The sequence below is a fragment of the Anabrus simplex genome, chromosome 6 (genome assembly GCF_040414725.1).
Source record: "Anabrus simplex isolate iqAnaSimp1 chromosome 6, ASM4041472v1, whole genome shotgun sequence".
NCBI classification, from domain to species: Eukaryota; Metazoa; Arthropoda; class Insecta; order Orthoptera; family Tettigoniidae; genus Anabrus; species Anabrus simplex.
This window is the reverse complement of record NC_090270.1, coordinates 270,183,185-270,209,534: the sequence shown is the minus strand read 5'-3', so window position 1 is coordinate 270,209,534 and position 26,350 is coordinate 270,183,185. Positions and strand designations below refer to the sequence as shown.

Below are 26,350 nucleotides of genomic sequence, written 5' to 3'. Positions count from 1 at the left end.
AATCAATCAAACAATCAATCAATCAATCAATCAATCAATCAATCAATCAATCAATCAATCAATCAATCAATCAATCACTACTGATCTGCATTTAGGGCAGTCGCCAAGGTGGCAGATTCCCTATCTGTTGTTTTCCTAGCCTTTTCTTAAATGATTGCAAGAAAATTGGAAATTTATTGAACATCTCCCGTGGTATCCAATCCCTAACTTCCCTTCTTATAAACGAATATTTGCCCCAACTTGTCCTCTTGAATTCCAACCTTATCTTCATATTGTGATCTTTCCTACTTTTTAAAGACGCCATCCAAACTTATTCATCTACTGAAGTCCTCCCACGCCATCTCTCCACTGACAGCTCGGAACATACCACTCATAATACCAATATAATGGTCCGTTATTGGACATTATAAATTTTCCAGCTAACTCATTCTTGGTTGCCTGCGTTTCGCCCTCGTGTGCTAAGTTAAGCTCGTCAGTTGGGACTTAGCACACCACCCAAGACGCAAGGCTAGTGCATACCGTGGAGGCCACTGCATAGGCTACTTGAAGCCACCAGCAGTGCCAATGCACTATGAGAACTATGTCTCATTTCCAAAAATTGATGCCTGCCTGGCCATCAAATGATGTAAATGTTGATTCCCATAGGGAACCTAAAATATTTGTCCTGAATGAGTAAATTTATAATACCAATATAATGGTCCGTTATTGGACATTATAAATTTTCCAGCTAACTCAGCACACAAGGGCGAAACGCAGGCAACCAAGAATGAGTTAGCTGGAAAATTTATAATGTCCAATAACGGACCATTATGTTGGTATTATAAATTTACTCATTCAGGACAAATATTTTAGGTTCCCTATGGGAATCAACATTTACACCACATACCACTTAGTCGAGCAGCTCATCTCCTTTCTCCCAAATCTTCCCAGCCCAAAATTTGCAACATTTTTGTAACGCTACTCTTTTATCAGAAATCGCCTAGAACAAATCGAGCTGCTTTTCTTTGGATTTTTTCCAGTTCCTGAATCAACTAATCCTGGTAAGGGTTCCATACATTGGAACCACACTCTAGTTGGGGTCTCACCAGAGACAAATATGCTCTCTCCTTTACATCCTTACTACAACCCCTAAATACTCTCATAACCATGTGCAGAGATCTGTACCCTTTATTTACAATTCCATTTATGTGATTACCCCAATGAAGATCATTCCTTATATAAATACCTAGGTATTTACAATGATCCCCAAAGGGAACTTTCACCCCATCAACACAGTAAATACAACTGAGAGGACTTTTCCTATTTGTGAAACTCACAATCTGACTTTTATCCCCGTTTATCATCATACCATTGCCTACTGTCCATCTCACAACATTATCGAGGTCATTTTGCATTTGCTCACAATTTTGTAACTTATTTATTACTCTGTACAGAATAACATCATCTGCGAAAAGCCTTACCTCTGATTCAACTTCTTTACATATATCATTGATATATATAAGAAAACATAAAGGTCCAATAATACTGCCTTGAGGAATTCCCTTCTTAATTTTTACAGGGACAGATAAAACTGCACCTACTCTAATTCTCTGAGTTCTATTTTCTAGAACCAGAGCAACCCATTCAGTCACTCTTTTGTCAAGTCCAATTGCACTCAATTTTGCCAGTAGTCTCCCATGATCTACCCTATCAAATGCCTTAGACAGGTCAATCGCGATACAGTCCAATTGATCTCCTGAATCCAGGATATCTGCTATATCTTGCTGGAATCCTACAAGTTGGGCTTCAGTGGAATAACCTTTCCTAAACCCAAACTGCCTTCTATCAAACCAGTTATTAATGTTGCAAACATGTCTAATATAATCAGAAATAATGCTTGCCCAAAGCTTACATACAATGCATGTCAAACTGACTGGCCTGTAATTTTCAGCTTTATGTCTATCACCCTTTCCTTTATATATACTATATACTATAGCAACTCTCCATTCATTTGGTAAAGCTCCTTCATGCAAACAACAATCAAATAAGTACTTCAGATATGGTACTATATCCCAACCCATTGTCTTTAGTACATCTCCCGAAACCTTATCAATTCCAGCTGCTTTTCTAGTTTTCAACTTTTGTATCTTAATGCAAATGCCATTGCTGTCATAGGTAAATTTTAACACTTCTTTAGTATTAGTCACCACCTCTATCTGGACATTATCCTTGTAACCAACAATCTTTACATACTTCTGGCTGAATACTTATGCCTTTTGAAAATCCTCGCATACACACTCCCCTTGTTCATTAATGATTCCTGGAATGTCCTTCTTGGAACCTGTTTCTGCCTTAAAGTACCTACACATACTCTTCCATACACACATACATACATACATACATACATACATACATACATACATACATACATACATACATACATACATACATACATTATCATTATAGACTGTTATGCCTTTCAGCGTTCAGTCTGCAAGATACTCTTCCATTTTTCACTAAAATTAGTATGGCCACCAATTATGCTTGCCATCATGTTATCCTTAGCCGACTTCTTTGCCAGATTCAATTTCGTAGTAAGTTCCATCAATTTCTCCTTACTTCCACAGCCCTTTTTAACTCTATTCCTTTCCAACCTGCTCCTCCTTCTTAGTCTCTTTACTTCCCTGTTATAATATAGTGGATCTTACCATTTTTTACCACCTTTAAAGGTATAAACCTATTTTCACATTCCTCAACAATTGCTTTAAACCCATCCCAGGGTCTGTTTACATTTTTATTTACCGTTTTCCACCAATCATAGTTACTATTTGAAAACTCCCTCATGCCTGTTTTATCAGCCATATGGTACTGCCAAACAGCCCTAATTTTTATCTCTTCCTTTCTTTCACATTTATTTTTAATTACCACAAAAACAGCTTCGTGATCACTAATACCACCTATCACTTTGGTTTCTCTATAGAGCTCATCTGGTTTTATCAGCACCACATCCAGGAAATTTTTCCCTCTAGTTGTTTCCATCACTTTCTGAATCAGGTGCCCTTCCCATATTAACTTATTTGCCATTTGTTGATCATGCTTCCCATCATTCGCATGACCTTCCCAATTGAAATTTGGTAAATTGAGATCACCTGCTACAACCATGTTCCTTTCCTTATCGTTTCCCCACATAGCTGATTATCTTATCAAATAATTCTGAATCAGCATCTTCACTACCCTTTCCTGGTCTGTACACTCCAAAGACATAAAGTTGCCTATTACTTTTAGAGATGAGCCTTACCCCTAGAATTTCGTGTTTGTCATCTTTAACTTTTTCGTAGCTTACAAATTCTTCTTTCACCAGAATGAATACTCCCCCTCCTACCATTCCTATCCTATCTCTACGATACACCCTCCAGTTCTGTGAGAAAATTTCTGCATCCATTATATCATTTCTCAGCCATGATTCAACTCCTATTACAATATCTGGTAAGTATATATCTATTAAATTACTTAATTCTATCCTTTCTTTACAATACTTCTACAGTTGAGCACTAACAGTTTTATGTCATCCCTACTTGATTTATAGTTCCCTGTTCCCTAAACACCGCTCCCTAGGCCACCCTGTTTCCCCGAATGTACCTCCCTATAACCCTTCTAAACAAATTTCCTAACTTATATGTACCACTGCGGTTTAAGTGAAGGCCGTCTGAGTGCAGATCCCTATCTCCTACCCACCCATTAGGATCTAGAAATTTCACTCCCAGTTTCCCATATACCCACTCCATAGTCTCATTTAAATCCCCAATCACCTTCCAGTCAGTATCCCTCCTACACAGTATTCCACTGATAATCTCCGCTTCCTTAAACTTCACCCGTGCTGCATTAACCAGATCCCACACATCCCCAACTATGTTGGTACTTATACCTGCTTGTCTTACGTTGTTAGTACCAACGTGAAACACTACCACCTTCTCCTTCCCCTCCTCCTTCTCTTCTACTTTCCTCAAACCAAGGGAGATGTTCAATAAATTTCCAATTTCTTTGAAATCATTTCGGAAAAGGCTACGAAAGCAACAGATAGGGAATCTGCCACCTGGGCGACTGCCCTAAATGCAGATCAGTATTGATTGATTGATTGAATATTGATTGATTGATTGATTGATTGAAAATCTGCCTTAACCTAATTCCTGGATAACACTCTACACTGGTACCCTTTCCTCCACACACTTTCCTGACATGTCTAACGATAGAATCCCCCATGACCAGAGCCTCAACCCTACCCACCTCATTTGATCCCTCATTTTCCAAACGATGGACAAGTGTCATCAAATTTTCTTCTGTGAGAACTCTGCACATTATTTGCTTTCTTAGGCACCTCCTGTGCATTGAACTCAACAGACGGCTCTCACACTCACCTATAGCCAAAACATGCCATGGGTGGGCTCTAGCTGTATAATACAGTGTAACCTCGATTATCCATTCCTGAAAACTACATTTTCCTGGATTATTTTCCCGTGAGCATCCTAATTAAATCATCTTGTAAAAATCCTGCATTACCTGTTCCTCGAAGAAACTATTTCCCAGATCAACCGTCCAGAAATTTCAGTCCCATCAATGCTAAATCCTCAATCAAGCGATTTTCAGGAAACAGTATCTCACAAAGGGACAGCTAACGCATACCTATGGATCTTGATGTTAACATCTCATCACTGTGATAATGAGAGCAAGCACTGTACTGCTGAACTTGCATAGGGGACCATCTAAGCACCACATTCGGCTCGTATTATTTACTGAATCCTCAGAATTCGTAAATCAGAGTGGCCACAGAGATTGGAAGGAGACAGAACGCATTTTGACAGCTCTACTTGAAGACGGAACGAGTTCCGTACTTGTGAAACATCTACATTATGTCCAGGGTTAGATGTTTATTTTTTACTTTTTTCGATTGTATCGCCCTCAGGACACTGTATAGTCACTGGGCTTTCACACAGGAACTGAAATTGCTTCTTCTTAATATGAATCTAGTATTTTAATATTATTGGATAATGTTTTCAAGGCCAGAACAGATATTGCCTTACATACACAAAGCCATGGAAGATCTTGAGATTGCCTGTTACTATTTTGGTCCTAACATAAGATGAGGAATTTTACATTTACGTTTTTGTGTTAAAACGTCCTTATAAAAACCACAGTCATTTTATATGCACAGCGTATCATTGAAAAATGTGTATCATTTCCCACTTGTACTGACTTGTGCAGCAAGCATGCTTTCCAGCTGAGCTAAAGGTCATGAATAACAAAAATGTCTGGAGTTTTGATATTTTTTCTCTTTCAGATTTGCTTGTGATTAGTGACAGGCAGAATTGGATATAATACATTTGAGAATTTTTGAGAATCGATACATTCAAAACCATATTCTCGAGTTCAACATAACCTTTGAACGTCAATGTACGTCTAATTTACGCAGTACAAGATTTCCAGAAACTTGCTACAAAGAATATGCTGGTGACCAAATTACATTGGAAGATTTAAAAAAAGGAGAGTTTTCTTCATCACGTTGAGTGCTTTTGTATCTAATGTGCTTTATTTTATAGATTACAAAATTTAAAAGTACTTGCAGTTGATAGTTGGCTTGGCGTTACTAGATTTTTCAATGTGTTTGGCTGATCAAAGTTGCTGACCTGAAAGACGTTTTCATAAGAAATTGACAAAGTTCCCCCAGTAAAACTGAATGTAAAGTATCAAGATTAACTTGTGTAATTTATGTCTGAAGAGGCCCAGTGGTCTAGCTTGCCTGCCTCTCCCCTGGAGGCCCTTGGTTCGATTCTCGGCCAGGTCAAGCATTTTTACCTGGAAGAGAGGACTGGTTCCAGGTTCACTTAGCCTACGTGATTACCTTTAACACGTTCGCGGCCGATGACGACACACATGCGTCATGACTCCACTTTCACTCAGTGCCGATGGCGACACACGTGCATCACACTCCGCGCCAAATATTAAAGCTCGTATTTCTGCCAATATGTATGTAAACAAACAGACTTCTTATCTGTGCAGTGTTAAGGTGTTATTAATCATATGCGCCATCCGGGCATCAGATCAATTGTTAGTTACAATCTCTGTACCCATTACAAGTCTGCATACATTTCTGTGATGTCAAGAGAAGTTTCAGAACCTTCTCATCGGAAGAAACCCCGTCTTAGCGGGATAAACAGGCGATTTGCAATTAACGATGATAGTCTGGAAGCTCTCCTGAATGCTAGTGACAGTGACGACAGTGTGAAAAGTGAGAATTTTAATCACTGATGTGTGCGTCGAGCATCTACTCCCAATTCTCGCATTACAGAAGATGAGGAAGACGTAAGTAATATCTTATCTCTGAATCTCCTGCCAAATAACATGGACAATATTTCAGGGGTCATTTCTTAGAGTTCAGATTCGTCCTCAATGAAACAAATAAACTTTATTGGTCGGTTGGGAATGAAGGTTCCACTGCCAAGTGACGCGAAACCTATTGATTATTTTTAGCTTGCTTGCAGATGACAACTTGCTGCATAACATTGCCACTGAATGTAACGCATTCATAGATGAGTTATTTTTGCGAGGAAATGTCACTGAAAAGTAACACACTGCATTGAATAGTTACATTGTACGGCTTATTGATTAATGTAAATATACATTGTTCACACAGCAATAATGATTCTACTGCACAGTATTTTTGTGTGACATGTTCAAAACCTTATTTTTCTGTTGTAAATAAGTTCTACAATTGCCAAAACATTATTTTCCTCGTTCCACTTCATTCCACTTCATGCTGCGTGGAACGGCACCGAAGGAGAAAAGCTCATCGGTAGTGTCACTGACGCAGCGTGTGCGTCATGGCACGTATGCATATAAATAATAATGAAATAATTAAAATAATAATCTAAAATGCATAAGGACATGGAAACAAACTCCTTTAAACAAAAAAAGTATTACGTTACCACAGTAACGGTTGCCAATAACTGAGCGGCCGCGAACGTGTTAACTGAGAAGCTATGTAATGGTGACATGGCGACTCCAGTCTAGAGAGACAAGATTAACGGCCAAGAGGATTCATCACACTGGCCATGCGTCACCTCATAATCTGTTTGGACTGAACAGTGGTCACTTGGTAGGCGAAGGCCCTTTAGGGCTGTAATTTGGTTTGGTTTGGTTTGGTTTGGTTTAGGAGTGTTCATAAGATTATAATTGTACATATTTCATTTTTATGATGTTTAGCCAAATGGTTGATGGTTTTAATTTGTTCCCGGATTTTCCGTTTTCCAGTATTGTACGTTTCTTTCACGTAGTCCCTCCAAAAATGGAGAATCGAGACTCCACTGTGCAGTATACACTGGTTAGTTATACTCCCTTAGTACTAAGTTGATTGATTTAAATATGTACAGTATATTGTATAATACTTTTGTAAATTTGTATGTAAATTAAAATAAGCTAAATAAAGAAGAAGAAGTCAAATTAAGGGTAGTACTCAACTCTCTTACTATCAGAATAAAATATATTAATTCCTTATTACCAAAATGCTGAAATCCGAAGCAGCAAGGAAATCATCCATGAAAATGCTAGTTTTGAACAAACTAATTGCCTTGTCATACCAATTTTAATGTGTGAGGGTTTTTCCCCAACTTTTACAAAAAAATCAGATGTAACAACAATCCACTACAGCAAGTAAATTTCTTGTCATTACAATTTCTCACTATAATGGAATTCTACTGTATACTGATAAAAATACAAGAGAGCAACATGAATAAATATTTATGCTGTAATACTAACACAAGCAAACAGAACTCCAAAAGCTATCCTGGTAAATAATAAAATATTCCCTTCCCTACGAACCATGTGACCTTGCCGCGGTGGGGAGGCTTGTGTGTCCCAATGAAGAAGAAGATAGCCGAGCAGCACGTCCAACCATATACGATGGGTATCTGTTGAGAGACCAGATTAACTAATGGTTCATCGAAAGGGGGGTAGCAGCCTTTCAGAAGTTGAGAGGGCGGCAGTCTAGTTGACTGACTGGTATGGCCTTGTAATAATACTCAACATCGCTTAGCCGTGTTGATACTGCTACACGGCTGAAAGCAACAGGAAACTACAATGTAACTAACTCCTGAGGACATGCATCTATCTCTCTCTCTGTATGAATGATGTACTGACGATGGCTTCCTCCCAGGTAAAATATTCCGGAGGTACTAGTCCCCCATTCAGATCTCCGGGTGGGACTACACGAGAGGGGGTGATCATCAGGAAGATGGATACTGACATTCTGCGAGTCAGAGCGTGGAATGTTGAAAGTTTGAATCATTGTGGTAGGTTAGAGAATCTGAAAAGGCAGATGGATAGACTAAAGTTAGATATAGTTGGTATAAGTGAAGTAGGTTGGCAGGAAGAAAACGATTTTTGGTCAGGCAACTACAGAATTATCAACACAAAATCAAACAGGGGAAATACGGGAGTTGGTTTAATAATAAATAAGAAAATAGGGCAGCAGATAAGCTATTACAACCAGCATAGTGAAAGAATTATTGTCGTCAAGATAGACACCAAACCAATGCCCACCACAATAGAGCAAGTCTATATGTCTACTAGTTCAGCGAATGATGATGAAATCGAAAGAATATATGAAGAGATAGAAGATTTAATACAGTATGTAAAAGGTGACGAGAATCTAATTGTGATGAGAGACTGGAATGCAGTGGTAGGTCAAGGAAGAGAAGGTAATACAGTAGGAGAATTTGAATTGGGACAAAGGAATGAAATAGGAAATCGGCTAGTTGAATTCTGCACTGATTATAATTTAGTCCTTGCCAATACCTGGTTTAAATACCACAAACAATGGCTGTATACGTGGACGAGACCTGGAGACACTGGAAGGTATCAAATAGCATAGTTGCCAACTTTTGAAAAGGGCTATCAGTAAAACTCACGTGCAACAAAAAATCTAACGATTTTCGACGTACACCGGCTTAACTTAATGGGCTTCGCTAACAGCGGTATACCCAATCACTGGAACGAATGTAATTAACCCAACGAATACAGAAAACTGCGAACCATGAACTTATAATACAAAAAATTGAACACTTCAAAAAGAATATCATAACCTTAAAAGGCCAAAACATTCTTGATTTTAGTATGCGTGGAAAATCAACAGAATATGATTTTTTAAATATCTGGAAGTACTGTTCTTAAACAAAGAACAACACTCGCATGGTCAAAGAATAAAGGTTAAATCACAACAAGCGAACGGAGTGGAACAAAGAATTTGCGGAACAGACCCTGTCGACACCTAAGATTCACACAGCACGGAAGAACTGTTATCCCGGCTTTAAATGAAATTCCAATAACGACACAAACATCACATGGTTAAAAATACCAATCACATCAAAGAACGAGTTATCGACTATCGTGGACTTGCTTTTGACCAAGACCGAGTGTGCTTCGACCCATGCAAACAATCGATTGTATGGAACTGGAGCAATTATCAAATGTTGTTTCAAATTTTTTCTGCGAAGTCGTAAAATGACACTGTCCATCCGTAAAACCGTAAAATGCTGCAGTTTCTGTAAATTTTACAGATAAACCGTAAAAGTTGGCAGGTATGAAATAGACTTCATTATGACTAGGCAGAGATTCAGCTAGTTGCTTTACGTCGCACCGACACAGATAGGTCTTATGGCGACGATGCGACAGGGAAGGGCTAGGAGTGGGAAGGAAGCGGTCATGGCCTTAATTAAGGTACAGCCCCAGCCTTTGCCTGGTGTGAAAATGGGAAACCACAGAACCATTTTCAGGGCTGCCGACAGTGGGGTTCGAACCTACTATCTCCCGAATACTGGATACTGGCCGCACTTAAGCGACTGCAGCTATCGAGCTCGGTGCAGAGATTCAGAAACCAGGTATTGGATTACAAAACTTTCCCAGGAGCAGACATGAACTCTGATCACAACTTGTTGGTCATGAAATGCCACCTGAAATTGAAGAAATTGAAGAAAGGAAGGAATGCAAGAAGATGGGATCTAGACAAGTTGAAAGAAAACAGTGTAAGGATTGTTTGAAGGAACATGTTGCGCAAGGACTAAATGAAAAGCCTGAAGGAAACACAATGGAGGAAGAGTGGATAGTCATGAAAAATGAAGTCAGCAGGGCTGTTCAAGAAATGTTAGGAAGGAAGAAAAGATCAACTAAGAAACAGTGGATAACTCAGGGGATACTAGACCTGATTGATGAATGACAAAAATACAAGAATGCTACAAATGAAGAGGGCAGGAAAGAATACAGGCGATTAAAGAATGAAATGGATAGAAAGTGCAAGGTAGCTATGGAAGAATGGCTGAAGGAGAAGTGCAAGGATGTCGAAGGTTGTATGGTCCTAGGAAAGGTAGATAATGAATACAGGAAAATGAAGGAAACATTTGGAGAAAGGAAATCTTGGAGTACGAATATTAAGAGCTCAGACGAAAATCCACTTCTAGGGAAAGAAGACAAAGCAGAAAAATGGCAGGAACATATCCAACAGTTGTATCAAAGTAAAGATGTAGATGATTTGGTTCTGGAACAAGAAGAGGCTGTTGATGCTGATGAAATGGGAGACCCAATGATGAGGTCAGAGTTTGACAGAGCTGTGTGAGACCTAAATAGGAATAAGGCACCTGGAATTGATGACATTCCCTTAGATTTACTGACTGCCTTAGGAGAAACCAGTATGGCAAGGTTATTCCATTTAGTGTGTAAGATGTATGAGACAGGAGAAGTGCCAACCGATTTTGGCAGAATGTTGTTATACCTATTCCCAAGAAAGTCGGTGCTGACAAGTGTGAAAACTACCGTACCAATAGTTTAGTATCTTATGCCTGAAAAATTTTAACACGTATTATTTACAGAAGAATGGAAAGACAAGTTGAATCTGAGTTGAGAGAAGATCAATTTGACTTCAGAAGAAATGTAGGAACACTTGAAGCACTCCTGACTTTACGTTTGATCTTAGAGGATCGAATTAAGAAGGATAAGCCCACATCTAGAAAAGGCATTTGATAATGTTGATTGCACTAAGTTAATTAAGATTCTGAAGGTGATTGGGATCAGACACCGACAACGAAGAATTATCTACAATTTGTATAAAAATCAATCTGCAGTGATAAGAATCAAGGGCTTTGAAAAAAGAAGCAGCAATCCAGAAAGGAGCGAGGCAAAGCTACAGTTTGTCCCCCCCCCCCTCTTTTTCAATGTTTACATAGAACAGGCAGTAAAGGAAATCAAAGAGAAATTTGGAAAGGGAATCACAATCCAACGAGAGGATATCAAAACTTTGAGATTTGCCGATGATAGTTATTTTATCTGAGAATGCAGAAGATCTCGAGAAGTTGCTGAATGTCATGGACAAAGTCTTGGGTAAGGAGTACAAGATGAAAATAAATAAGTCCAAAACAAAAGTAGTGGATTGCAGTTGAACGAAGGCAGGCAATGCAGGAAATATTAGATTAGGAAATGAAGTCTTAAAGAAAATAGAGGAATATTGTTACCTTTGTAGTAAAATAACTAACGATGGCAGAAGACAGGAGGACATAAAATGCAGACTAGCACAAGCAAGGAAGAGCTTTTGCAAGAAAAGAAATTTGCTCACTTCAAACATTGATATAGAAATTAGAAAGATGTTTCTGAAGACTTTCATCTGGAGAATGACATTGTATGGAAGTGAAACATGGATGATAACTAGCTCAGAAAGAAAGAGAATAGAAGCTTTTGGTTACAGAGGAATGCTGAAGGTGAGATGGATAAATCCAATCATGAATGAAGAGATACTGAATCGAATTGGTGAGAGGAGATCGATTTGGTTAAATTTGATGAGAAGAAGAGAATGATAGGACACATCTTAAGACACCCGGGATTTGTTCAGTTGGTTTTTGAAAGAAGTGTAGCCAGTAAGAACGGTAGGGGTAGACCAAGGTATGAATAAGACAAGCAGATTAGAGCAGATGTAAGATACAACAGTTACGTAGAAATGAAAAGGTTAGCACAGGATAGGGTGGCGTGGAGGGCTGCATCAAACCAGTCTATGGACTGATGACTCAAACAACAACAATAGCTTATTCTTCATCATCATCATCATCATCATCATCCTTATCCTTTCCCATTATTCAACTACTATATATATCATAGGTTATAAATCATAGGTTATAAACTTCATGGTTCTGATCCGTATTGAATATATATATAAATGTATATATATAAATAATATACAGTAGAAGTCCGCTATAGCGAGAATTCACAATGGCAAAGAATGTACTTGCTACAGCGGATTGTCGTTATATCCAATTTTTTTTTTTTTAAGTTGGGCGGACTCCCACACACATTAAAATCTGTATGAAACGGCAACTGGTTTATTCAAAACTTGCGTTTTTGCAGATTTCCACACTACAGCTTAGTCATTAGTTATTTTCCTAATTCCGAGACAACATGAACACATGTTCAATTTCATTCTGAAAAATTGTAGTAGTATGACTCCAGTGGCTTTTCTGTGGCAAATGTTTCATTTTCTTATTCAAACAACGTTATTTAACCTAACTTAATCTTATATGCATCATAAAAATATGTTTCAAGCGCTAGTAGAGTAATGATAAGTTTTTGCCACATTTCCAAAATTTAACCAGATGCGATAAAATATAGTGAAACCTCGTTAGGGATTTCCTCATTAAAACGATTTCTTGCTTAGCACGGTGTAAATTCAGTCCCGATTCATGGCATATTAAATCTATATAAAAATACCTCACTTATCGCGTCACAGATTTTCCCTATTACCGCGTAGTACGATCACATTTTTCCTAGCCCTGAAAATGTTTTTGTCATCCCTTGTGAAAAGAACAGATTTCCAACACAGATTAGAGCCCTCGCCACAGGAGGCCACTTAGAGAAAGTTGCGCGAAAACGAGAAATGGCCTTGAATTCCTGAACTTTACAGGGTAAATTACACCTTCGGGAAGGAAGCCGTTAGCCTCCAGGAAGTTCAGTTTTGCTCTCCGATTTTCATTGATATTGTTGATTAACCTAGAAAGCATGTTTGTACTTGTATTTCGCATTCCTTTCAGAACTTTAGAAATTAATTCCGTGCTGAGTCATAGAGTAAAAGGTAGTGAATATTTTCGCGTGATAGTCTGCATACTGGTGAGGAACACAATCGTATGAAGTTGACTAGTGTGGTCATATTATTGTGTAGCCCAGTTATGGATACAGAAAAGGTTGTGATATTCGCTTACTAATGAAGACAAAATTAGAATCCAGGAAGAGGAAAAGCATCCACATCTTTCAACAGTGGCGCACCTGTTGAAACTCGCACTTTTGAGTTTCGACTTGAGTCGATCGAAGTGTTGTTGCATTTGAGATGACTGTCAAAGTAATCCTCTCGCACATGGCTGAGTTTAACCTCCAAATAATTCACGGCCGAAGAGTGTGACCAGAAAACAATGTTTAATAACCTACTGGTCCGAAATATAAGACTTCAGCTGATATTTGTTTTAGAAAGAGTCTAATCTGCAAATAATGTGCTCATAATTTTATGGACCCCAGTGCAAATATTTTATATTTGTTGTTTGGTGTTTTACACACCTTATAAATACACTCCAGTGGAAAAGATTTTTGTATTTGTTCTCTCGTCTCTTCATGCCTTTTAATACTCTCATCTTTAGGAACAGTAGATAGCCCATCTCTTTCACTGTACCCATACATACACAACGTAAACAGTACTCACATCGAAAAAAAAAAAAAAAAAAACTTATCCCTGCTGGATAGTTCTGATTTCTGTATTCAATAGTATGTTTTCTTGCTTAACACAATCTCTTTCCTTGTCCCCTGCAGAAAAGTCCAAACGAGGTTTTACTGAATAGACTAACCTCTGAAATCGGTCGTTCTTTCTGCGCCAAATTTTTTTAAGAATTTACGTCCCAATAACTGCTTTTGTGATTTTTGGAGACGCCGATGTGCCGGAATTTATTCCCGCAGGAATTCTTGTACATGCCAGTAAATCTATCGACACGAGACTGATGTGTGTGAACACCTTCATATAACACCGAACTGAGCCAGGATCGAACCTGCCAAGTTGAGTTCAGAAAGCCAGCGCCTCAACCATCTGAGCCACTCAGCCCAGCAAGCCATATTTTTAGATGTATCACATTCTTACTTCATTTCTGTACATAATATTAAATTAATCAATTGTTTACTTCAGTCGTTATTTCGAATGAGTTCACTACTACTATCTCCCAGGTTATTTATGCATTTATTGAGGAAAAATGTTCTTTCATTTTCGAATAGAGTTTACAAAACAACAGTCAATGAGATTACTAATAGACTCTGACATTCCCTTCGAGTTTGAATGTCGGCCAGAGAACTTGCTAGTGCACACAGCGCAAAACTACACTGAAGACGATCGTTCACAATCACTGTAATCACTGGAGTCCATAAACATTGATTATGGAAATAATAACGCACGCTTAATCGCTCGTAATAACGGATGCAGCAGATATAGGTTTCTTGCTTAACCGAAGGATAATACACAGTTTAATATAGGAATTTTCAAGGGACATAAAAAAATCTGTCGTTTCAACAGAATTCTCACTATATGCCGTACTCGCCATATTGGACTTCTACTGTATATTTTAAAATGTACTTAATTTAATAATCCATTAAACACTAGTACCGTATATCATCAATTTGTGCTAAGTGAGGGTTACCCTCCTGGATAAGCTCCCATAGTCGTCCAGGGGTGGCCACCACAATTTCTGGACCGCGACGCAACAGTCTCTCTTGTTTCTGGGATGCCATACCCCCAACCACAACAGCAACCTGCAAATAATGTAAGTTTATCATTCCAAGGTATACTAAAAATTCATCTATTTATTACTTTAATACCAGCTTTAATATGCACGACCAAGTTAAATTTAAGGGTAATTGATTTTTGTACAAAATATACTTATAACTGTAACAAGGAGCATGACAATATCGCAACTGTGATTCAGATGATGAAAATAAAAAGCCTGATTTTTGTGCCTTGTTATCATTTTTCTTTATATCTCATCGTAAGTGCACCCTTTTAAGGCCAGTTCTGTTACTGCAAATTAATACTATATGCTGATATTATGGCAATAAACAGTATTTTCAGCTAAATATAAGAGCAATTTTGAACAATGTGTAATATTTTGACATAGAATAGGTCTTCTCTGAAAACCGTTAAAGTAGTTAGTGGGACATTAAACAAGTAATATTATTATAATTAAAATACATCAATAGTTACAAACCATAGTTGGATCAGTGAGCGTTAAGAAATTAAAATAACTTCTATACTGCATGTGTGACCATGATGTCCAATAAAGAACCAATGTACACAGTAACAACCATCTGACCTTGGTATGATGTATCAATTGATGCAATACTGCCACAATCTAGAGGTACTAAAATCATCGTGCTGCGTGGCTAACAATTAGTGTAGCACTGCACTCCGGTGTGTTAGCACATTATGTGAGGTGTCGTTTGATTCGTCTCGGAGTTCTACATGTATACAGCAAAAAGGAAGTCAAATAGTGGAGATTTGAGAAAAATGTGGTGCTAGAAGTGCGAAAAATTTCCTTCTTTCAAAAAATGACATGATAATTTAATTCTTGTAGACAAATGAGGTATCCACCTAATAAATACAATATAAAATTAGTACTCCAATTTATTTTAATCCCGGTACTAGTTTCGGCCAATAGATATTAGCCAGATTTTAAAACTCTTAAAAATACTAACAGACCATAGATTAACAAAAATAGATAGCATGATACTTGAAGATAGTTCTGATCAAATATTCAGTATCCGCTAAAATAAATCAATGTCTTGAGGATACAACACAACACTTGATCTGTTGGTATAATTCAATAAATATAAATGAGTGTGCTGAAGATCTATAACTAATTTGTTGAACACTTGTATAGAATTAAAAGCAATTAGTAAAAAATTAAGATTGAACAGATCGATCTGAAATTGGGATCTTAGTTAATTAAAACCTTTGATTATTGAATGTCATGATATGGCTTCAGAGTAATTGAAAATGTATTTGAAGGAGAGCAGCTTGCTGGAATTCCACAAGTTCAAGATCACCAAAGCCGAGCATCAAAAGACTTATCACAATCACATGTCTAGAAGTTACAGTACACCTGTAAATAACTGGGTGTTAATAGAAGGAAAGATCTTCATTGAGGTAATTACGTTAAGGAGGTTGCAAATAAAGGTACAGATCTCCTCATATGGTTGAGCGAGTACTTACGGCTTGTAGTAAGGATGTAAAGGGGAGGGCATATAAGTCTCTGGTAAGACCCCAATCAGAGCATTATTCTAGAGTATGGGGCCCTCACAACGATTACATGATTTGAGAACTGAGAAAATAAAACCCAAAGAAAATCAACTTGATAAGTACTGGTCGATTTCTGACAAAAGAGTAGTGTTACAAAAATTGCCAAGTTTGGGCTGGGAAGACTGAGGCGAAAGGAGACGAGCTGCTCGACTATGCAGTATGTAATACCAATATAATGGTCCGTTATTGGACATTGGACAATAGAGGGATCTGTTTTGTGATATAATATTTCTCTCCCCACAAAGTGAGCACAGTGCTTAAGATTAGATTCCAAAGTATTTCTTTCTCAAAATAGGAAAAATAATAATCTCATTTAAATCATCAGAATCTCTACTCCCCCTCCCCTTTTTTTTTTTTTTTACAATCTCCATGGAAATTATTTCCCAATAAAATCAAATATGCCAGCGAAATCAAGACAGGTAGAAAAGAACAATAATGGAACATAAAAGAGTAAAGAAAAGCGTTGCCTTAGCTACAAGAAATAAACAAACACGCACCAGAAAGGCGTAAAAATGAGGCTAAAATCCAAAACAAACAGATAAATGGCTAGGAAGCCCAGAAATGAAAGTAAGACAAAATGGGAACAATGATAATAATAAATAATAACTAGGTACTGAAAAGTAGCATAGGCCCAGTATGTTCCGAGTTGTCAGTCGAGAAATGGCATGGAATGATATTAGTACATGAATAACCTTGAGTGGAGTTTTTAAAAGTAGGAAAGATCACAACACAAAGTTGGAATTGATGAGGACAAATAGGGGCAAATATTCGGTTATAGGAAGAGATAGAAACTCTTGCTCACAGCCTCAGTTACTGCTCACATGGAGAAGCTCCACGAAATACTAGACACCATAAAATATGACCTGCCATTGCTCAAATGTTAAAGGACTCAAGCTTTGGTCTTCGAGGACGTTCACAGTCTGTCTATTACAGGCAACACCTATCGAATTGACATGTCAACAAACTTACTTACTACTACCTATTTTCACTGGATCGGTCAAAACTGGCTAAGAAAATCACCAGGAGCTGAATCCGCGCCTCTTAGACTAATAAACAGAATGAAAGAGGCATGTCCCAAAAACAATAACAAAATAACTCAGATCTGGGGTAAATTTAAATGAAACACATTTAACACAAATTGGGAAGAAATCAGTCCAAGACTGGCATAAAAGAACAAATAAATAGGGATATGGGAAGTCAGTTACTCACATACATGACGTCTAACAACCGTCCATCCAAAGGGAGTGTTACTCAATCTCATAATTCTTTTGTATACCTCTAGAAAGCACAATAGAGGAATCTGTTTTGTGATATAATATTTCTCTCCCCACAAAGTGAGCACAGTGCTTAAGATTAGATTCCAAAGTATTTCTTTCTCAAAATAGGAAAAATAATAATCTCATTTAAATCATCAGAATCTCTACTCCCCCTCCCCTTTTTTTTTTTACAATCTCCATGGAAATTATTTCCCAATAAAATCAAATATGCCAGCGAAATCAAGACAGGTAGAAAAGAACAATAATGGAACATAAAAGAGTAAAGAAAAGCGTTGCCTTAGCTACAAGAAATAAACAAACACGCACCAGAAAGGCGTAAAAATGAGGCTAAAATCCAAAACAAACAGATAAATGGCTAGGAAGCCCAGAAATGAAAGTAAGACAAAATGGGAACAATGATAATAATAAATAATAACTAGGTACTGAAAAGTAGCATAGGCCCAGTAATCACACCACACTCACGCACACATTTAGAGACCAGCATACGAAATATATAGTACTACAATGGCACGACACACGACGATAAGAATCGTGCAGCATAAAATGCTTCGGTCAATGGCTCATGAATTTGATCTGAAAGCACAGATCAGAAACCTGGATTACCACAAAAGAGGTATGGCATATCAAGTCCAAACACACAACGTAAACAACATACTCTCTGCATAACACGTATTCATATCGTGCAGAAAGACGAAGATGAATCACATAGTATCAGTGACAAAACACATGTAGGGCACGAACTCAAGCCGAGACATCGAAAATAAAGAAAAATTAAAGGTCTCCAACCAAATACAGCAAGCAAACCCACCACGCACATGAACAATCGGGCCGATCCCACCTTTCGCTCTAGCCGAAATTAGCACACATAAGCAGACATGTAAAGGAAGGAAGGTAACGGAAAATAAGTCTGCAACAAGATATAAAAGAAATAACACACAAAACGAGAGACCTCCTTATAAACAGGCTTACTTACTACTACCTATGGCAAACTGAGAATGATAGGAACAAACATTACGTTGAGAAGAAGTAATCATAGTTCCAACTCCAAAGTCTGGGTCATACAGGATAACGTTTTAAAACGTTTATAATACCTTCTGTAGGAGACGAAAGCCACATCACAAAATACCGTCTCCATCTTATTTTTCTTTCTCACCGTCTGACTGTCAACACAACACGCAGATAAGATAGAAAGAAATGCTTTGGCCGATCCTCATAGGATGAGCTGCCATCTGCCTAATTAGGGATAAATTACACATCGGGCACAGCATACATGATGTCAAGCAGCCACGGCAAACTGACATAAGACATTACATAAAATGCAGTATCTCAAGAAGATGAAAACAAGACAAGCAGATTAGAGGTGTGGTCACATGATAGCCTTCAAAGACCACCGAAAGGGTTTTATGATAGATCGGAAGATCAGATACAAGACATATGAAACAAAACCCAAAGAGGTACATCAGGAAAAGAAAAACGACATATGAACCAACCATCCCATTCTATCAAAAAAGAATACCAGCTGGATGATATTGAAGTCACAGGATTAATGGTTGGTGCTAGAGGAACCATTCCTCACTTTTTCGACCAGTTCTGTAAATCATTTAACCTCAATCAAGTATTAATAAAAGAAATTGCAGTGACTGCCTTGAAATATTAAATCCAAATCTTGAAGAACCATATCTCCCAAACTTTTTAATCCAACAACATACAGTATATTAAATGTACTAACCAACTCACAATCACTTCTAATATGCATCTCGCCTTTTTGTATACTTTGTCCTCAGGGGATATCTCCAGTTGGGAAAAATCAAAATAAATATTTAAAAATATCAGTGAAATATGCAATTAAATGTGTAATTTTTATAAAATATGTAAATTAATATGTAATATTCATTATGTACTGGTATTAATGCAGTAAATTTACCAACATGTTTATATATTCCTTCTATAAGTTATGGTTATGATATGAGACAGTAAAACTGTTTTAAATACCTTCATATATTATGACAATGTCATCGTTGTTGCCTTAGATCATTTATATAGTCCACCGCTTTGTAATTTTGACAGTATTAAATAATCAAACATACATACATACATACATACATACATTACATATATTATCATTAAAGACTGTTATGCCTTTCAGCGTTCAGTCTGCAAGCCTCTGTGAATTTACTAAATGTTGCCACAATCCTATATTTGCCAACTAGTGCTGTGGCCTCAGTTAGTTCTATACTTCTTATCTTTAAATCATTAGAAACTGAGTCTAACCATCGCTGTCTTGGGTTCCCTCTACTTCTCTTACCCTCCATAACAGAGTCCATTATTCTCCTAGGTAACCTATCCTCCTCCATTCACCTCACATGACCCCACCACCGAAGCCAGTTTATGCGTACAGCTTCAGCCATTGAGTTCATTCCTAAATTAGCCTTCATCTCCTCATTCCGAGTACCATCCTGCCATTGTTCCCACCTGATTGTACCAGCAATCATTCTTGCTACTTTCAGGTCTCTTACTTCTAACTTATGAATAAGATATCCTGAGTCCACCCAGCTTTTGCTCCTGTAAAGCAAAGTTGGTCTGAAAACAGACCAATGTAAAGATAGTTTCGTCTGGGAGCTGACTTCCTTCTTACAGAATACTGTTGATCGCAACTGCAAGCTCACTGCATTAGCTTTACTACAACTTGATTCAATCTCACTTACTATGTTACCATCCTGGGAGAATACACAACACCGGGCGAGTTGGCCGTGCGCGTAGAGGCGCGCGGCTGTGAGCTTGCATCCGGGAGATAGTAGGTTCGAATCCCACTATCGGCAGCCCTGAAGATAGTTTTCCGTGGTTTCCCATTTTCACACCAGGCAAATGCTGGGGCTGTACCTTAATTAAGGCCACGGCCGTTTCCTTCCAACTCCCAGGCCTTTCCTATCCCATCGTCGCCATAAGACCTATCTGTGTCGGTGCAACGTAAAGCCCCTAGCAAAAAAAAAAAAGAATACACAACCTAAATACTTGAAATTATCGACCTGTTCTAGCTTTGTATCACCAATTGACATTCAATTCTGTTGACTTTCTTACCTACTGACATCAATTTATTCTTCGAAAGGCTAACTTTCATACCATACTCATTGCACCTATTTTCAAGTTCCAAGATATTAGACTGCAGGCTTTCGGCACAATCTGCCATGACCAAGTTGTCAGCATAAACCAGACTGCTTACTACATTTCCACCTAACTGAATCCCTCCCTGCCATTTTATACCTTTCAGCAGATGATCCATGTAAACTATGAACAGCAAAGGTGAAAGATTACAGCCTTGTCTTACCCCTGTAACTACCCTGAACCAAGAAATCATTCTACCATCAATTCTCACTGAAGCCCAAATGTCAACATAAATGCCTTTGATTGATTTTAATAATCTACCTTTAATTCCATAGTCCTCCAGTATAGCGAACAACTTTTCCCTCGGTACCCTGTCATATGCTTTGTCTAGATCTATGAAACATAAACACAACTGCCTATTCCTCTCGTAGCATTTTTCAATTACCTGGCGCATGCTGAAAATCTGATCCTGACAGCCTCTCTGTTGTTTGAAACCACACTGATTTTCATCCAACTTCCTCTCAACGACTGATCGCACCCTCCCTTCCAAGATGCCAGTGAATACTTTGCCTGGTATACTAATCAATGAGATACCACGATAGTTAATGCAATCCTTCCTGTTCCCTTGCTTATAGATAGGTGCAATTACTGCCTTTGTCCAATCTGAAAGTACCTTATCAACACTCCATGCTAATCTTACTACTCTATGAAGCCATTTCATCCCTGCCTTCCCATTATACTTCACCATTTCAGGTCTAATTTCATCTATTCCTACTGCTTTATGCCAATGACTTCCTCAAACGTAATTTCACAAACATCATTTTCCTCCTTCCAATGTGCTTGGCTGTTCGCACCACTACCAGAAAGATTTCCTTTTACGTTGAGAAGATGTTCAAAATATTTCCTCCACCTTTCCACTGATTCCCTGGAATCTATTATTAGTTCACCTGAATTACCCAAAACACTGCTCATTTCCTTCTTCCCTCCCTTCCTAAGATTCTTTATTACTGTCCAAAAAGGTTTCCCTGCTGCCTGACCTAGCCTTTCCAGGTTATTCCCAAAATCTTCCCACGACTTCTTTTTGGATTCAACAACTATTTGTTTCGCTCTGTTTCTTTCATTACGTACAAATCCCTGTCTGCCTCGGCCCTTGTTTGGAGCCATTTCTGATAAGCCTGCTCTCACTTTATCATTCCACCAAGATGTTCACCTTTAAACATCTTGACACACAGTTGTTCCTAGGCATTCCCTTGCTGTTTCTACTACAGCATCCCTGTATGCCACCCAGTCACTTTCTATATCCTGAACCTGTTTACTGTCTACTGTTCGAAACTTCTCACTAATCATGTACATGTACTTCTGTCTAATTTCCCCATCCTGGAGAATTTCTACCCTTATTCGTTTGCAGACAGATTGCACTTTCTCTATCCTAGGCCTAGAGATACTTAGTTCACTACAGATCAGATAGTGGTCTGTATCATCGAAAAATCACCCGAAAACTCATACATTCCTAACAGGTTTCCTGTATTTGAAGTCGGTTAAGATATAGTCTATTATGCATCTGGTACCTCTAGCCTCCCATGTGTAGCGGCGAATAGCCTTATGCTTGAAGAATGTATTTGTAAGAGCTAAACCCATACTAGCACAGAAGTCCAGCAAACGCTTCCCATTCCCATTAGCTTCCATATCTTCCCCACATTTACCAATCACCTTTTCATATCCTTCACTTTTATTTCCATCTCTCGATTCAAATCGCCCATTAGCAATATTCTATCCTTGCTGTTGACCCTGACCACGATGTCATTCAATGCTTCATAAAACTTGTCAACTCCATCCTCATCTGCACCCTCACATGGTGAATACACTGAGACAATTCTCATCCTAATTCCTCCAACTGACAAATCTACCCATATCATTCGCTCATTTACGTGCCTAACAGAAACTATGTTGCGTGCAATAGTATTCCTGATAAACAGCCCTACCCTGTACTCAGCCCTTCCCTTTCTAATACCCGTCAAGGACACTTTATAATCTCCTATCTCCTCCTCATTATCTCCCCTTACCCGAATATCACTTACTCCTAGCACATCCAGATGCATCCTCTTTGCTGACTCAGCCAGTTCTACTTTCTTTCTTCCATAAGCCCCATTAATATTGATAGCTCTTCATCAAATTCAATTTCGTTCGCCAAGTTGTTTCCAAAGGGTCCCTCGCCTGTCAAATGGGAGTGGGACTCTGTTACTCCCATAGGTCCGAGGCTTGCTTAAAATGTACTGATCTTGGTAAATTCATGAAGCAGGATGCTACCCTACTTACACATAGTCCAAGTGAGGATCTCTCCTCTAACGGGTTATGGACCACCGGTGGATTGTATAATCCTAGCCACCTGAGCACAAGGAGGACCATGACTCAGAATATGTCCGAGATGCCCACTCCCTTTCCATAGCAACTGGTATTCTGACTCTCAGGACCACTTACTAGGCCACTCAGCCGTTGCCCATAGTTCACGAACTAGGACATAACTACAGTAACTCACACCATGAACCATTAAATAATAAAATTAAAGGCATAATCAAAATACTTTTTTTTTTTTCTAGTTACTTTATGTCGCACAAACACAGTTAGGTCTTATGGCACCTAGCTATCCCAGATTCTGAGAAAGAATTAATGCTGCTGTATCCAGCTGAGGCATTCAGACCTACTGCATTTCAGAGACAAAGTGTTAGAAATCCTAATTTTAAAGGAAGTTTAAGCCAACTTTTGCAATTGAAATTTGCCAATTATTTTACTATAGTCTGAAAAACACGAAACAAACCAACAACATGCATATTTTCAACTGAGGAAAGGGCACGAAGATCGGAGCGTCTGAAGAAGTACTGGGAGGACCGCAAAACCCGAACAATCCCTTCAAAGAGACCTGAACAATGGACTGACTAAAGTGATCATATGCAGTCACAAAAGAAGAAGAAGAATGAAAATCAAACACGATGACTCAATTTTTTTTGTATAATTACCTAGATATGTATACGAAAAGTACGTTCTTCACATAATATGTAAACAATATGTAATATTACTAAGAATATATAAAAATATGTAAAATGAAACACAGGTATAGCTATATCAGCAGGTACCACAATTTGCTGACATTTTTCATTTTCACTCATCTAGAAGTAAAGGAATGTAACTGATCAGGTTATTTATGTCCATTTATAAAGGTCTAATATTTCAATTTCATTTACCCCTCTCAAACAAGCCTAATAAAATAGCAAAACACAGGTTATAGCTAGTAAATTATTCTTCTTCTTTTTACTATAAGTCTAGTATGAACATTAAAACAAGAATAATAGTTAACACCACCTTTCCAATACTTATCTTTCCTATATTTAGGAAATAAACATTACAACAGGCGTTGTAAGATGGGACATGTTTCGCTTAACAGTCGTAAGCATCATCAGCCAAAAATAAATCCTAGCCTAAAGTTAGGTCAGGGCCCTGAACCTAGTGTCCTTAACATATATGGCACCCTAAGAATCAACATTTATATTTGTAAAATGAAAATAGGCTTAAAACTAGTGTGAAAAAACATGGAATGTTACAACATGGCTAAGAGAAAAAACACAATCGAGTTGAGACAGAGGATAAGAACAGAAAGTAGGCTACAATACAGAGCTGGTAGTGAAATAATTAAAATCATTAGGATATCATTGTTACCAGTCAGTCAATCAGAATGTTCAAACATAAAAACAAGAGTGAAAATATATAAGAGTGTTCATCATGGCTGAGTTAGAAAAAACATGTAATCGTGTTGCCAGAGGTTAAAAACATACGGTACAACACAGAGCTGGCAGTGTAATATCAAACTCATGGCTGCCAGTCAGTTAATAAGAATGTTCATATATAACAAGACATGATGGTTATATTCTTTTAAGTGAAGAAATAATTAAATCCCACTCTTGTATAGATACGTGAGAACGGGCGAGAGAAGTCATATGTTGTAGCAGACATGGAGTAGTAACACTTCAAATAGGATTGATCACGCCTGAAGCTGCTTCATTTTTGCTGGGAGTTCAAGACCAAAATGGAAAAAATAAGATGCCAAGTGCGTGCACTGAAATCTGAAAATGGAAAAAGATGTACTGGGGCCTTGAAAATAGGGTGTTCAGAATGGGAGACTAAGATCGCTTACCTCTTATGTTGGATGACCGTTGAGCGGAGACATTAGCCGTTCAAGGGGGTCTGTTAAATTTATTCCCGTTGCTGCGTGTGTTGTATCTGTGTGCTTGCCTAGGCAAAGAGTAAGTTGGGACGGGATGGGTAGGCGCAACAATGAGAGTGCTGGAAGCTGGCGGCGGAGCTGTATTATGGGGAGGGGGTAAGGTGGAATCTGTTATGACGACTGGAGGGGTATTTAAAGGTTTATAATTGAAGATTTTTGTGAAATTGTTATGATTTATATTAAGATTAGTGAGTAAATTGGGGACTTGTTCAATTAATGGGCTGTTGTTCTCAGGGACATCATTCAAGTCCCCAATTTACTCACTAATCTTAATATAAATCATAACAATTTAACAAAAATCTTCAATTATAAACCTTTAAATACCCCTCCAGTTGTCATAACAGATTCCACCTTACCCCCTCCCCATAATACAGCTCCGCCGCCAGCTTCCAGCACTCTCATTGTTGCGCCAACCCCTCCCGTCCCAACTTACTCTTTGCCTAGGCAAGCACACAGATACAACACACGTAGCAACGGGAATAAATTTAACAGACCCCCTTGAACGGCTAATGTCGCCGCTCACCGGTCATCCAACATAAGAGGTAAGCGATCTTAGTCTCCCATTCTGAACACCCTATTTTCAAGGCCCCAGTACATCTTTTTCCATTTTCAGATTTCAGTGCACGCACTTGGCATCTTATTTTTTCCGTTTTGGTCTTGAACTCCCAGCAAAAATGAAGCAGCTTCAGGTGTGATCAATCCTGTTTGAAGTGTTACAACTCAATGTCTGCTACAACATATGACTTCTCTCGCCCGTTCTCACGTATCTATACAAGAGTGGGATTTAATTATTTCTTCACTTAAAAGAATATAACCATCATGTCTTGTTATATATGAACATTCTTATTAACTGACTGGCAGCCATGAGTTTGATATTACACTGCCAGCTCTGTGTTGTACCGTATGTTTTTAACCTCTGGCAACACGATTACGTGTTTTTTCTAACTCAGCCATCATGAACACTCTTATATATTTTCACTCTTGTTTTTATGTTTGAACATCCTGATTGACTGACTGGTAACAATGATATCCTAATGATTTTAAGTATTTCACTACCAGCTCTGTATTGTAGCCTACTTTCTGTTCTTATCCTCTGTCTCAACTCGATTGTGTTTTTTCTCTTAGCCTTGTTGTAACATTCCATGCTTTTTCACACTAGTTTTAAACCTATTTTCATTTTATAAATATAAATGTTGATTCTTAGGGTGCCATATATGTTAAGGACACTAGGTTCAGGGCCCTGACCTAACTTTAGGCTAAGATTTATTTTTGGCTGATGATGCTTACGACTGTTAAGCGAAACATGTC

At 38.2% G+C, this 26,350-nt stretch overlaps 1 protein-coding gene across 1 annotated transcript in view; it reads right to left on the bottom strand.

Moving 5' to 3' along the window:
* Positions 1-26,350, bottom strand: part of LOC136876442 (ATP-dependent RNA helicase DDX24) — a 154,778-nt gene that overhangs the window by 73,144 nt on the left and 55,284 nt on the right. The window contains exon 5 of the mRNA XM_067150418.2: positions 14,699-14,844. Within this exon, the coding sequence (XP_067006519.2) occupies positions 14,699-14,844 (146 nt within the window). The remainder of the gene's footprint in view (positions 1-14,698; positions 14,845-26,350) is intronic.